The sequence below is a fragment of the Eurosta solidaginis genome, chromosome 3, assembly GCF_040869045.1.
Source record: "Eurosta solidaginis isolate ZX-2024a chromosome 3, ASM4086904v1, whole genome shotgun sequence".
NCBI classification, from domain to species: Eukaryota; Metazoa; Arthropoda; class Insecta; order Diptera; family Tephritidae; genus Eurosta; species Eurosta solidaginis.
Genome location: NC_090321.1, coordinates 26,911,447 through 26,925,924, shown reverse-complemented (window position 1 = coordinate 26,925,924; position 14,478 = coordinate 26,911,447). Strand labels below are relative to the sequence as shown.

At 36.2% G+C, this 14,478-nt stretch overlaps 1 protein-coding gene across 1 annotated transcript; it reads left to right on the top strand.

The window, feature by feature from the left end:
* The first annotated feature begins 6,133 nt into the window (after positions 1-6,133).
* On the top strand, positions 6,134-13,958 carry 18w (18 wheeler). Its single transcript, XM_067771277.1, has one exon. The coding sequence runs from the start codon at positions 7,033-7,035 to the stop codon at positions 11,440-11,442; it is 4,410 nt and encodes a 1,469-aa protein (XP_067627378.1). The 5' UTR covers positions 6,134-7,032; the 3' UTR covers positions 11,443-13,958.
* Positions 13,959-14,478: the final 520 nt, after the last annotated feature.

The following is a 14,478-nucleotide window of genomic DNA, read 5'->3' as shown; positions in this document are numbered from 1 at the left end:
TCGTGCAACTAAAGAAATAAAAAGGAGAGAAAAAAACTGAGAGGAAGCGAGCTCAAATCTATTTTTCAGACTTTTTTCAGTTTTTAATGGCTTTCATTTTTTTAATTTTTCAAGTATACGTTTGCATTATTATTTAATTTTTCTTAATATTTCGCTGAATTGCGATTTTGGAACGCGAGAAAAATAGCTAAAACTCAATTACGACATCTGTTCGCCAGGGGGCGCTTACGGAGCAGATAAAGTTGTCAAGTTAGGTTTGTTGACAAAATCAGAAATTACCTGATTGTGCATGTAATTGCTGGATTTGACAGGTTGTGCTTCTCTAGTTTCTCAGCGCGAGAAAATTATCAAAAGATTGGTCATAGTCTCGGTATTGATAACGTCTAAGCCAAAAATAAAAAATATACTTCTTTCAAGCGATATGTGCAAAAAAATAGTAGCAAATTTGTATGTTTTTGTTGGTTTTTCCTGATTTTGTTGTACACACACACACACACACCTAAGTAGATATGTGTACCTGAAGGTAAGGTAAGGGTACCTGGAAGATGTAAATGCAGAAAGAAGCTACGCGCGGAAAAGTTATGGATCTCGTCCGGGACTAGTTTTTTAAATTAAAATCATCTCAAACATTAACCTAGTCTAGGAGGCACCCCTGTACACAATTTTAAGAAAATCGCACCATATATGAATTTTTTTTTATAAGGTCGTCTCCTGATCGACATACTGGAAAAAAAGTTTCTCAAATATGAGCCTAATCTTAAAGGAGCTAATTTACCAAATTTCAACAAAATCACTTTACAAATCAGATATTTTAGGATAGGTCGGCCCGGCCCCTAGTCCACTTTTCGGAAAGAAAAGTTTCTCAGAATAAAGGAGGTACATACCTATATATGTAACGAGCTCCAAGCAAATTGCATCATAAATTAGATTTATTACAGTAGGTTGGCACTTTTCGGAAAGAATAGTTTCACAAATATTGGTCTAATTAATGAAGCGCCTCCTTACCAAATTTCAAGCCAATGGCACCATGAATTCGATTTTTAACAATAGGTCGGTCGGGTAAACTTCTCGGAACTTAAAGTTTCTCAAATATTAACATAGCCATAGCGGTGTCTCTGTACCAAATTTCAAGCAAATCAGACCAAAAATAAGATTTTACAAGTTTATAACTCATTCCCAATTTCACTAATTTACGCTACACAGAAACATAATTTGGCACCTTAATTGTAAAATTTTGATATATTCAAGTATTTTACAATTAAAACAATATGAATTTCGAATAATAAAACTTTAACATCCAAAAACCGGCCTTTGTAAAAACAATTAATTTTTACTATATTTAAAGGAGAGTTAATTTGTGGCTGTGCCTTTAGTTTTTATAAAAAAAAAGGCCCAGACACATTTGGATTTTCTTTTTGATTTTTCGAATATGTCAGCACTAAACATGTAAGTTGCGCCCTGGTGGAATTAAATTGAAGAATGCCATGAGTAGCTTAAGAAATTCAAAATTGATGTTTACAAAAAAAATTGAACTAAAAACATTCGCTTATTACATTCTACAATTCTATGATTATGTATTTTTCAACTCTCTCGTTATAACCGTTTAATCTTTGTTCAACAATTTAATTAGTTTTCCATCATGATGGAGACAAAGATATTTCCTTTCGCATTACTTCTCTACTTTTATCACTTGACTAATTAATATCCTACAAGCACGAGAACTTGCAAACACAAATATTTTCATTAAAATTTATTAGTGAGTTTTGTTTGCAATTCTGCTATAAATTTTGCAACTTTGCTGTTGGTGTGCTATTATTGTCGTGTCTACCCACAATGCATTTTAATGACACTAAATGTTTTATGGCGAATATTTACATGCAACGTTAGCCTTGATGCAATAGGTCGATAGGTGATTGCCCTTTTTTAGTGCAAGACAAGAAATGTGGAAATCCATAAATAGCACCATTAAGAATAAAATAATGCACATAAAATTTTCAAATTTTATTGTTATATTTGTACCTACTCTTGCAGATAGCATAAAAGCATTATTTAATTTCGATGCATTTATGTGAATTTAGAGACACTTAAAAAATACATACAAATTTCTATATGATATTTTTTACGTTTATTCCACAATTTATGTTTTTTTTAACAATTCTATATAAGGCTATGAAAAATACGTAAAAATAATTTCTGCCTCAGCGCACTTGTCCGCAAAGTCGTAAATGTTTATTATCGCAACAGCGCCTCTACCTTATCGAAGAATGTGCAATTGCAATTGGTAAGTCGTTCTGAATGAGTTCATACTGTATATGTGACAACCAAACCGGCCGCCGGTTTTCTTTTGTTGCTGCTAGAGAGCGCACATATGCAGAGAGCATTCATAAGGCCGAATGCGAGTATTGAGAAAATGCTATTGACAAACGTATGGAATGTGATATGAATTTTTATGATGACAAACATTTGAGCCATGCAGCTCTGCTTTACATTTACGATACACATTCGTATTTGCATTTAACTGCATTTCCCCTACTTTTGAGCGCATGTATGAGTGCGTTTCGTATACGTATATGCAGCGCTCACGTATCCGTATATGCAATTCACGGTAAATACGTGTGATGTACCTACTGAGTTTTATGTTTTGAATGCATGCCATTCCTGTTGCATTCCCTTACTTTTGTTGTTGTTCGTGCCATATGACAGTGCTGCCGTTTGGATGTAGAAACTTCCAAAAGTGTACGTTTTTGTCGTATTTTTTACAATATTTTATTAAGTTATGTGTTTTATCTTCAAACTTTTACAAGGCTGACGGCAGATTGCTCGCTATAAGCTATGCTAGGCTAGAAGCGATTATTATTTCCATATATTTTACAAGCTTGGAATATTAAAGGCACTCACACGACTTTTAGAATTTTCCATAAGAAGCAGAGCTTTCTATATTTATATTAATTCTTATACTAATAGTTTTCGAGATGATAACTACGCGCTCAATGAGTAAAATTATTAATGTATAGCTCGATCTAACGCAGCAACATTTACTCACATCAGTGACTGAGATTTTACCTAAGTGTCTTTATAAATTATTTGGCATTACGTTGTGGTGAATATGAAGTCAGTCAGACTGCGGTAAAAAATATAGTCATATAAAACTGGCCCCTAATGTTGGTATATGATGTGTGACCGCAGTGGTATGATGTAGTTTATTAGCCTACTATATCGAAAGCACAAGATTAAAATCAAGTAAAACATAGTAACATCAAAAACACTTCAGAAAAAATGTCAACTGGTTCACTCTTGGTAGTGCTATGGCAAATCCTCCGAATCCATGAAAAGCTTTTGAACAAGCGTGCATCTGTCTTTGCAGAAAACGAGTGGATCCCGCCAGTAGCCTGAAGCGTAAGTACTATCTTGATGTGAATTTCAATGGGAATACATCAGAAATAATATGTATTTTAAAGAACTTTGGAAATTAAATTAGAGAATTTTTATTTACTTTAATTACCAAAACCGAGTATACTGAAGTAAGTTCATAGCAAGTTTTTTGTGCCTATACTAGGTTAATACAGGCCGACAAAGTTTGGAAAAAGTCCAGACCCAGAAATTATCTTATACTTTTCGAAGGGTATTTGGTTCACTTCTGAATACCGAATCAGGTGTTTCATCTCTTTAGAGGTTTCTTACACAGTTTTAACTTGTGATATATTTATAACTACATTTTTGTGCTCTACATCCTTGGTCGCTGCTAACAAATAGAATATGTATAGCATAATTTCAGGCAGACTTTTTATATTGTGCTTGAAGCTTTGCAGCAGATGGCGTAGTCGATATAATTTATCAAATATTACATGTTTCATTTTATTATTTTAGCATATTTTTTTCGAACATGCATGGTTCTCTAAACCCATCCAAGTCCAAATATTTACTTCCGACGTACCTAAAAGTAGATTTCAAATATGCTAAAAAATTTTGGACAGGGAAAATTTCACAAACCTTATACAGTTTAAAGAACAAGAGCTGAAATCGCAAAGGAAGCTTTTATAGAAAAAAAAATTTTATTTTCAAGAAAAAAATTGGCCGACACATAGGCGTACTCCACCTACCACACCGAAGGTCCTGGGTTAAATTGCCTTACAAATTAAATTTAAAAATTTGGAAACAAAATTTTTCAATTACTAAAAAATGTTTCTTATCGTGTCTCCTCTCGGCAGTGATTTGACAAACACTCTGAGTATATTTCTTAAATGAAAACTTCTCAGTTAAAATTCATCTGCCTTGCAGATTCCGTTCGGAGTCGGCGTAAAACAAGTTGGTCCCGTCCAGCCAATTTGTAGGAAAATGTATACTATGCAAATTGGTAGGTAAGCTCAGCCTAAATCTCCTCGGGGGTGCATCGCGCCAGTGAAAAATTGAAAGACCAGCAAAATTTATTGCATATTTCAAGGGGACGTATATGATTGTTTCAGTTCGTTGTTGTTGTTGTTGCTGTTGCTGTAACAATAAAAATACTCCACGAAGGTTTTGGGGAGTGTTATCGATGTAGTTGATGGTATTTTGCCGGATATAGATCCGGTAAATTCCGCTAATAATCACTATTAAGATACAAGTCCTACTATCTCGGGAACGATTTAATATGACAATATGACTACATTGAACCCTATTGGCCATCCCGCGCCTCACTCTCTATTTCCATGAGGAATCTGTGGTCGCCAGAGCTCCGGTTGCTAAAGAAACACGATTTGCTACAAGTAGGTGAGGTGGAAAATTCTTAAAAATATTTTAATCTTCCAGAGATTTAAGAAATACCAGTTTGCTTACAATTCTTACTTGCAAATTACCGTTAAAATTGTTCTAATTCATGGTTCATATATCTATTACATATTGCAAAGCCATATTTTCTACTGCAAATCATAGTTTATGTTAGATAAATTATGAGATGTGCAAAAAATAACTGTTTTCGATTTCATAACAAGTATGTTTATTGCATTCTTGAAAAATTTTGATTTGAACGGTTTTCGAGGATGGTTTCATTTCACACATATATCACTTCAATCGAAATTTAAATTTCTCTGCAGTTTTAAAATATGTATGACAAAAAATACTGTAAAAAAAAAGAAATTTCAAAAATTATTTTTTGGGATTTTTTTTTTGTACCTGACGGCAACACCGCTCGTGAGCATAAAGGGGCTGAGTGCATGCATGTGAGAGCGACATAATGCGAGAAATAAATGCATATGACGGTTGTAAGCAGTTGTTGTTGTAAGTTGTGTTCTTTAGTATTATTGTTGCTGTCGTTATTAATTTTATTCTTGTTCTACTCCTTTTTTTACCAATTCATGTCTATGCTCTTCTCGTTACAAATTTCTGGCGCAGTCGTTTTCATACATGACATTAAATTTAATTGCCTACAAACTGGTTATAGTACATGCAGTTTGCAGTTACTAGAACAACAGCAACAACAACAGTAATTATCATTCTTGTAGCAACAACAACTACACACATTTTAAAAGTTTAAAAGTATGTACTAACATTTATAAATTTCATAGCCATTAACACTTCTGCATAGGTACCAACTTTTAAAATGCCTTCACTCTCTACTAAATATTTACTATTCTTTTGCATTATACAAAGAGCGCCAGCGCAACTTACTAATAAAACAGCTGAAAGAGCTCAAAGCATTAGTGAAAATTTAAAAGTATTTCTGTTTATATTTTATTTATTATTACTAGGGTATATGCAGTTAGCACAAGAGACCCTAACTATCCCTACAATTGTACACACTATTCTCCAAATAAATACACTCACACTCTTCAGTGCTACCTTTCTTTGCTGCACACCAGTGGATTCGTTCTCCCCATTTACCAACACCACTACAATGCTCACTCGTTTGCTAACGCCTGCATGTATAGTTGTATGCTTGGCTGCATGGTTGCTTGATTGTTTGATTGTTTGTTTGTTGCCATCATCGTCGTCTACATCATCGTTGGCGAGCGCATATACAGAACCAAAAACAAATGAAAATCCACGTATACATACATACCATATGTATGGGTGCGTTTGTTTTTGTTTGTGAATTAGTAGCAGTAGTTGTAATAATAATATAGCAGAGGCAGCAGCACTGATGTGCGCTGGTAAAATTTTCAACGAACCAACGGGCTTACAAGGAGCTACATTTGCAATCAGTTCTCTTCGAAACGTTAAGCGATAAACATGGTTTTCTAAAGTAGCGGAGTATATGTGAAAGTTTCTTGGTTTTAAGTAAAAGTTGTTATTGACTGCCATACCTCGCTACGTCGCGCACCCTTTACATGCAGTACAACACGTTATTTTGTTTTTGTACGAAGAGTTGGACTTGTAGCCGGTTGGCGTAAAAGAAATTTTGACGTGTTTTAAATTAAATAATATTGTTTAAATTTTTAAAATGATAAAAAAAATTAAAATAAAAGCAAATTAAGTGAAATGCTAAAATTTATAGAAAATGTTATGGAACAAAATAAAGAATTAATTAAAAATAAATGAATTGTTGGACAGCGAAAAATACAAAAACAAAAAAATAAATAGAAAAAAATTTCAAATTTAATGAGTGCCACTGCTTTTGTAAAAAAAAGTGTGAAAAATCGCTTCGCTCGCATTAAACAGCAAGGATTACGGTTTGCGCGTTTCACTTAAGCGATTCAAAAAAAAAAAAAAAAATACCAGTGACATTGTTTAAACAAATAATTGAAAAATAAAATATATTTAAAAATTATGCTGCACAAAATCTAATGCTATGCCACTACATGCGCATTGTTGCAGAAAATATGCCATGCGCAGTTAACGAGTGCTTGCAAAAAAATTTGTAAAGTGCAAAAAATAATAAAAATATTGCAAATCATTAAATTAAATAAATAAATACGTAAAAAAACGCGTAAACAAAATTTCACGCGCTGCTTTTGATTACACAAAGCAACTGCACAACACACCCTACATAACACTTAACTTTCATATTTGCAACAATCGAAATTTCCAAACCACACACACACACAAAACACCAAAATGCGTTCCTCCACAACAACGACGTTACATCAACAAATTTTGTTCCTGCTCGTCCTCACCCTACTTAATATCAGCAGCAGTTCGACGCATGCACAACAATGCTCCTGGGAGTTCGTGCGCACCACGCTCGATATCAAATGTAATTTACGCGCTATCGAACCATTGGTGCCGCTCGATTTACAAGTTGCCGAGACAGCCAATCGTTTGGAAATTCAATGCTCCACCGATCTGTTACATGCTAGCGAACTGCCTACAAATGCATTTGCGCGTCTACAAAAGCTTGCCGAATTACAAGTGGATGCGTGTAAAATGCAACGCATTGCCGCCAACACTTTCGATGGTCTGCTATCATTAAAACGTCTCAACGTACAAACACATAACTCGGTGTGGGGACCAGGCAAAACGCTTGAAATCATGTCTGGCTCATTTGCCGGTCTGCGTGAATTGAACGAGTTAAATTTGAGCGACAACAATATACGTCAATTGCCGGAGGGTGTTTGGTGTACGATGCAAAATTTACAAGTGCTAAATTTGACAGCGAATCGTATACGTTCTGCGGAGAATTTGGGCTTCTCGGAGAAAATGTGCACATTGAATGGCGCCAGTGGTGGCGCCGAATTGCAAGTTTTAGATGTTTCATTTAATGAGTTGCGCGCACTACCCGACGTTTGGGGTGCATCACGTTTGCGGCGCCTACAGCAATTACAATTGCAACACAATAACATCAGCACATTTGCGCCGAATGCATTGGCCGGTTTAAGTTCGTTGCGCATATTAAATTTGTCATATAATCATTTGGAGACTTTGCCCGCCGAGGCATTTGCGGGTAATAAGGAGTTGCGTGAAATTCATTTACAGGGCAATGAGTTGTATGATTTACCAAAAGGTTTGCTGCATCGTTTAGAACAATTGCTAGTGCTTGATTTGAGCGCCAATCAACTGACGAGTCATCACATTGATAACAACACATTCGCCGGTTTGATACGTTTGATTGTGCTGAATTTATCGAATAATGCGCTTACGCGCGTGGGTGCCAAAACATTCAAAGAGCTGTATTTTCTGCAAATACTTGATATGCGCAATAACTCGATTGGTCACATAGAAGATGGCGCATTCATGCCACTTTACAATTTGCATACGCTCAATCTTGCTGAAAATCGCTTGCATACATTGGATAATAAAATCTTTAATGGCTTGTTTGTGCTCACAAAGCTAACGTTAAACAATAATCTGATTAGCATTGTTGAGACGCAAGCATTCCGTAATTGCTCAGATTTGAAAGAACTCGACCTCAGCTCCAATCAGCTTGTTGAAGTACCAGAAGCTGTGCAAGATTTGACGATGCTGAAAACGCTCGATATGGGCGAAAATCAAATATCTGGCTTTAAGAATGGCACATTCAAGAATTTGAGTCAATTAACTGGACTGCGTTTAATAGACAATCGTATTGGCAATATTACAGTCGGCATGTTTACCGATCTGCCACGCTTGACCGTACTTAATCTCGCTAAAAATCGCATACAATCTGTTGAGCGTGGCTCTTTCGATAAGAATAGTGAAATTGAAGCAATACGTCTTGATAAGAATTTTCTAACTGACATCAACGGCATTTTCGCTACGCTAGCCTCGTTGCTCTGGTTGAATTTATCAGAAAATCATCTCGTTTGGTTCGACTACGCTTTTATACCGTCGAATTTGAAATGGCTCGACATACATGGCAACTATATCGAGGCATTGGGCAACTACTATAAGTTACAAGAAGAAATACGTGTTACCACGCTGGATGCTAGTCATAATCGCATTACCGAAATCGGCGCAATGTCAGTGCCAAACTCAATCGAGCTGCTCTTCATCAACAACAACATAATACATCAAATACAGTCTAACACATTTGTCGACAAAACACGCTTAGCGCGCGTAGATCTTTATGCTAACGTGCTTTCCAAAATAACATTGAATTCGTTACGCGTCGCACCAGTCGTCATCGATAAGCCGGTGCCAGAATTTTATCTAGGCGGTAATCCCTTCGAGTGCGATTGTACAATGGAATGGCTACAGCGCATAAATAATCTTACCACCCGCCAGCATCCACGCATTGTTGATCTTGCCAACATTGAATGTCTGATGCCGCACAGTCGAAATGCGCCCATACGTCAACTGACGGCGCTCAGCAGCAGCGATTTTGTCTGCAAATATGACACCCACTGTCCGGCGACGTGCCACTGCTGTGATTATGAACAATGTGACTGCGAAATGGTTTGCCCAGACAATTGTACCTGTTTCCATGATGCTACCTGGTCAACAAATGTAGTAGACTGTGGGAAACAGAATCGCATTCATTTTCCTTTACGCATACCTGCTGATGTTACCGATCTTTACTTGGATGGCAATAATTTGCCTGTGCTGGACGCGCAAGCATTTGCTGGCAAATTACATTTACGCACGCTCTATCTAAACGCCTCGAATGTAATGTCCGTAGCGAATGGCACTTTCGACGAATTGAATATGGTGCGCATACTACATTTGGAGAATAACAAATTGCAAACGCTTGAGGGCCACGAATTCCGTCAGTTGTCGCTATTGCGCGAATTATATTTGCACAATAATCTTTTGACCCACATATCGAATACCACATTTGCACCGCTAGTGTCGCTAAAGGTGTTGCGCCTCGATAATAATCGCATGACAGCTTTGCCGATTGCACAGCTGGCCAATTTACATTACCGCAACAATTTGCAGGGTCTGACAATTGGACGTAACGCATGGTCGTGTCGTTGCCAATTCTTGCAGGAGTTAGCACAATTCGTAGCAGATAATGCGTTGGTGATACGTGATGCACAGGATATCTACTGTGTGGATGGTGCTGTAAAGCGTGAACTCGATTTGAGCACTTCGAATGGTGTTGATTGCAGTGAATTACTCGAAAGTGCTAGCAATATGGCATCACAAGATATCTCTGGCGGTTATGTGCCGCTACTCGCTGCAGTGTTGGTGCTAATCTTCTTGATTGTAGTGCTGATAATTGTTTTCGTTTTTCGCGAATCAGTGCGCGTTTGGTTGTTTGCGCATTATGGCGTGCGCGTCTGTGAACCACGCTTTGAAGATGCTGGCAAGTTGTATGATGCCATTATATTACATTCATCAAAAGATTATGAATTTGTGTGTCGTAATATTGCTGCCGAACTAGAGCATGGACGTCCACCATTTCGTCTATGCATACAACAACGTGATTTGCCACCAGAAGCGAGTCAGCTGCAAATAGTCGAAGCAGCGCGCGCCTCACGCAAAATAATTTTAGTGCTAACACGTAATCTGCTAGCAACCGAATGGAAACGTCTCGAATTCCGTAATGCATTTCATGAAGCGCTGCGTGGCCTTGCACAAAAGCTGGTTATCATCGAAGAAACTAATGTGTCTAGCGAGGCGGAAGAAGTGCCTGAATTGGCGCCATATTTGAAATCAGTACCCTCAAATCGTCTACTCACTTGCGATCGTTACTTCTGGGAAAAGTTACGCTATGCCATACCAATTGAGCTTTCACCACGCGGCAACAATTATACGCTCGATCATCATGAACGCTTCAAGCAGCCAGTTTCACCTGGCATGATCTTTCGTCAAGCGCCACCACCACCCGCCTACTATCAAGAGGATATGGAAGCAAATTATTCCTCCGCCACAACAGCCACACCCTCGCCACGCCCTAGTCGTCATGGTGCGCGTATTGTTGATGCGATACCCATGCGCCCACCATCTGAGCATATTTATCACAGTATTGAGTCTGAATATAGCGCTTATGATCCACAAGAAGCGCTATCTATGATACCAAATGGTGGTAGTGCTGCAACATTTATGCAACATCATCCCCACCAACAACAGCAGCCACATCATCCCTTACAACATGCGCAACAACAACAATTGTTAGCGCCCAATAGCTATCGCGTACATCATAATGCGCAGAACAACCCTCGCTTAAGTGCGGTTGGCCATCATGCGATGGTCATGCAACAACAACCGCATTACCAACAACAACAGTGGCGGCCATCAATGCAAAGTCTGCCACAACAACAAGCTCCACCAGCTATGCATTTATTGTCCAGCGCATCAGGCGCGTCAACCAATCAACAACAACAGAGCGCGGCAGCTCCCATACATTTGCGCACAAGCAGTAATTTGAGTCAAGCAAGCACGAGCACACAATCAACATCCGCGGCTGCGCAAACGCCCCAACCACAAGCATCAACTTCCGCTGCGGCTGCAGCGGCGGCGGCAGTTGCAGCTGCCAAAGCCGACAATGGTAATAATGGTTCAGGTGGTAGTGCGACAATTGCAACAGAAGGTAATGGCAATATTACAGGAGGTAATACTAGTGCGGCCGCGAATAAGAACAATGGGCAGGCGTTTTTGGTATAATGAAAGCTAACACAAAAGCAAAAAACAGCAACAACAACAACATCAGCAAGAGGAACTGCGCATAATGCAACAACAACTACAGCAGCGTAAATAAAGCACACTCAGAACGGGCTTAAAACTTGATGAGTTAGTTGTTGTTGTTGAGCGCTTGACATGAGTAGAATACGCGCAATTGTAAAAGTGTTATTGTTGTTGTTGCTGCATGCGCTTTGTTTGCCACAATACACTGCCAGCCACACAAAACAGCCACCGTCAACAAGCAACCACCACTTCCATTTTGTCAGCACTGCGTACTTAAAGTACGTAACTACTTTTTTTATGTGCATACACATATGCGAGTATGTATGTATGTACATATAGTATTTTGACTGAGGCAACTATGCAAGCCATTCACGACGATGAGAACGCCATCTTAAACAAGCAGACCAACGCGAAAGCGTACTAAAGAACTAAGCAACTTTTATTGTAATATAGGATTAAAAAAAAAATAAATAAAACTAACAAAAAACACAAGAAAATAAAGAACAACAACAAATATGTTTATGCAGTAGAAGACATGTTCAACGACACGCGAACAATTCTATATACAAATGTATGTATGTTTATATGTTTGTACATAAAATTCATGCAGCGCAAAACATCATGCATGAATTAGCAATGCTATCACACACTGTACGCGCTCATACATACATACATTGCTACACGCACATACACACACATATATATAAACACTTACAAAAGTTTAAAGTATAGATTTGCGCATTGTGAGAAACAAAAGACTTTCAGTTTAATAAAAAATTGTTAAAAAAAAATTAGAAATAAACCTAAAATTCTATAAAACAGTTATGTTATAAATCTATGCAATTGTTGAGTTATATCTACATATGAATGTATGTAAATATGTATATGCAACAATGTGGCACAAACTATGTTGTGTGTGAAGTGAGCGCCTTGCAGAAAGTCGCGTTATTTGTTGAAACACTTTTTCAAATTCAATGTGATATTAAATAACTAATTTAAAAAATTATATAACTATTACTTAAATATACTACAAAAACAAAAAAAAAAAAAAAAACGAAAAATATGTAAAATTACGACTATTAACTTAAGGTCCATTTCCATAAGCAGTGCGCGCTGTTTTGGCGCGCGCGTTGATTTTTGCTATACGAAAGTAAGCCAACGGAGACGGCAGAAGCAAAACAAAAGAAAGTAATTTTATTTCAAATGTCTTTTAGTTTTCATTTCGAGTTCGTGCTTTGCATTGAACAACTTTTTCTAGTTTAAAAAATTTTAAGCTTCATAAGGTCTTCTGTACGAATTTGACCCATTTGAGAAAGCAAATCGTTGTTTGCGCTTAATTATTTTGATATTTCATGAGTTTTATTTTATTAAAAAAAAATTTATAAATAAAAAGTTACTATTTTTTACAAATTTGCTAAGCAGATCAAATTTTACCCATGGTAAACAAGTACTTTTTTCTAGGCAAAATTCCTTGCTTTACGAATTTCCGATTTCTTAAGTTTCTATTTTCAAACAATTTGATGTTTACCATAAATACACTCCTGTGATCAAATTTGACCCGCATAACTTTAATGTTGTTCGCTTTGAACAACTTATTAAGGTTAAGAAAATTTAAAAGTAAATCCCGTCTAAGTTTGTTTAAATTCTGTTAGCTACCGTGATGACAAACATTATGGACATAATCAAACTATGTGAGGTCTTTAATGACCGACCAGTTCAACATACCGGCTGCTCAGTTCAATATCACCCTATTTCGGCTGCCATCTCGAAAACGCCCTATTTTAAAGATCGTTTGAGCCCTATTTCAAAAAGACTATATCTTAGAACTTGGTTGAAGAAACGACCTATCTTAGATTTCTTTTCATAAACGCCCCAGTTAATTTCAAAACATATTAAGTTTGAGCTCAGATAGGTCGTTTTTTAGATAAGCTCTGAGATAGGGTATCTTTTAAGTTAGGGCGCTTTTGAAAAAATTCGGAAATAAGGCGTTTTCAAAAGGACAAACGGAATAGGACGATATTCCACTGAGTAGTCGAAATAATGTATGGGGTAAAGTATATCAACCGTTCGACTTAAAAAGCTTCATCACTTCGATTTGAATGAAATTTGGTGAAATTGCTGTGCTATATAGTAGTGTTAATTTCACTTAAGTTCGCTCCTAAATTTTGGATGGTTACGGAGATATAAGCGTCTGAATTCTCAATTTTTTTTATGGAAGCCTTTTTTCTATAAATCATAAATCATGTAATTGGCTTTCTAAGAAGAAATGAATAAAACGGTTTCTAAAGTATTTTTTCCATTCTTTTCGAATGTAAATATAAAAACATTTTTTAGAAAAATTTTAGTAAAAATTGTATTAAAAAATTTTTTTTTTAATTTTTTTTTTAATTTTTTTCAAAGAGGGGCATTTTTCATATTTTTATTTTTAAATAAAAGCTTGATATTTTTCGTTTAAAATGATGCCTATTTTATTTTAGCATGCGAAAATTTCTTTAATACAATAATTTTTAAAATGTCTTTAAAATCAGTTTTTGAAGATAAAGATATGGGAAAATCTTCAAGAATTGATTTTAAAGACATTTTAAAAATTATTGTATTAAAGAAATTTCCGCGTGCCAAAATAAAATAGGTATCATTTTAAGGGAAAAATATCAAGCTTTTATATAAAAATAAAAATTAAAATATGGAAAATGCCCTTCTTTGAAAAAAAAAATAAAAAAAATTTTTTTTTTAATAAAATGTTTGCTAAAAATTTTCTAAAAAATTTTTTTATATTTATATTCGAAAAGAATGGAAAAAATACTTTAGAACCCGTTTTATTTATTTCTTCTTAGAAAGCCAATTACACGACTTATGATTTATAGAAAAAGGCTTCCACAAAAAAAAAATTGAGAATTCAGACGCTTATATCTCCGTAACTATCCAAAATTTAGGACCGAACTTAAGTGAAATTAACACTACTCTATAGCACAGCAATTTCACCAAATTTCATTCAAATCGAGGCGATGAAGCTTT

Bases quoted from the DNA above. Each gene is read 5' to 3' on its own strand.
- 18w (XM_067771277.1), top strand. From the start codon at position 7,033: ATGCGTTCCTCCACAACAACGACGTTACATCAACAAATTTTGTTCCTG.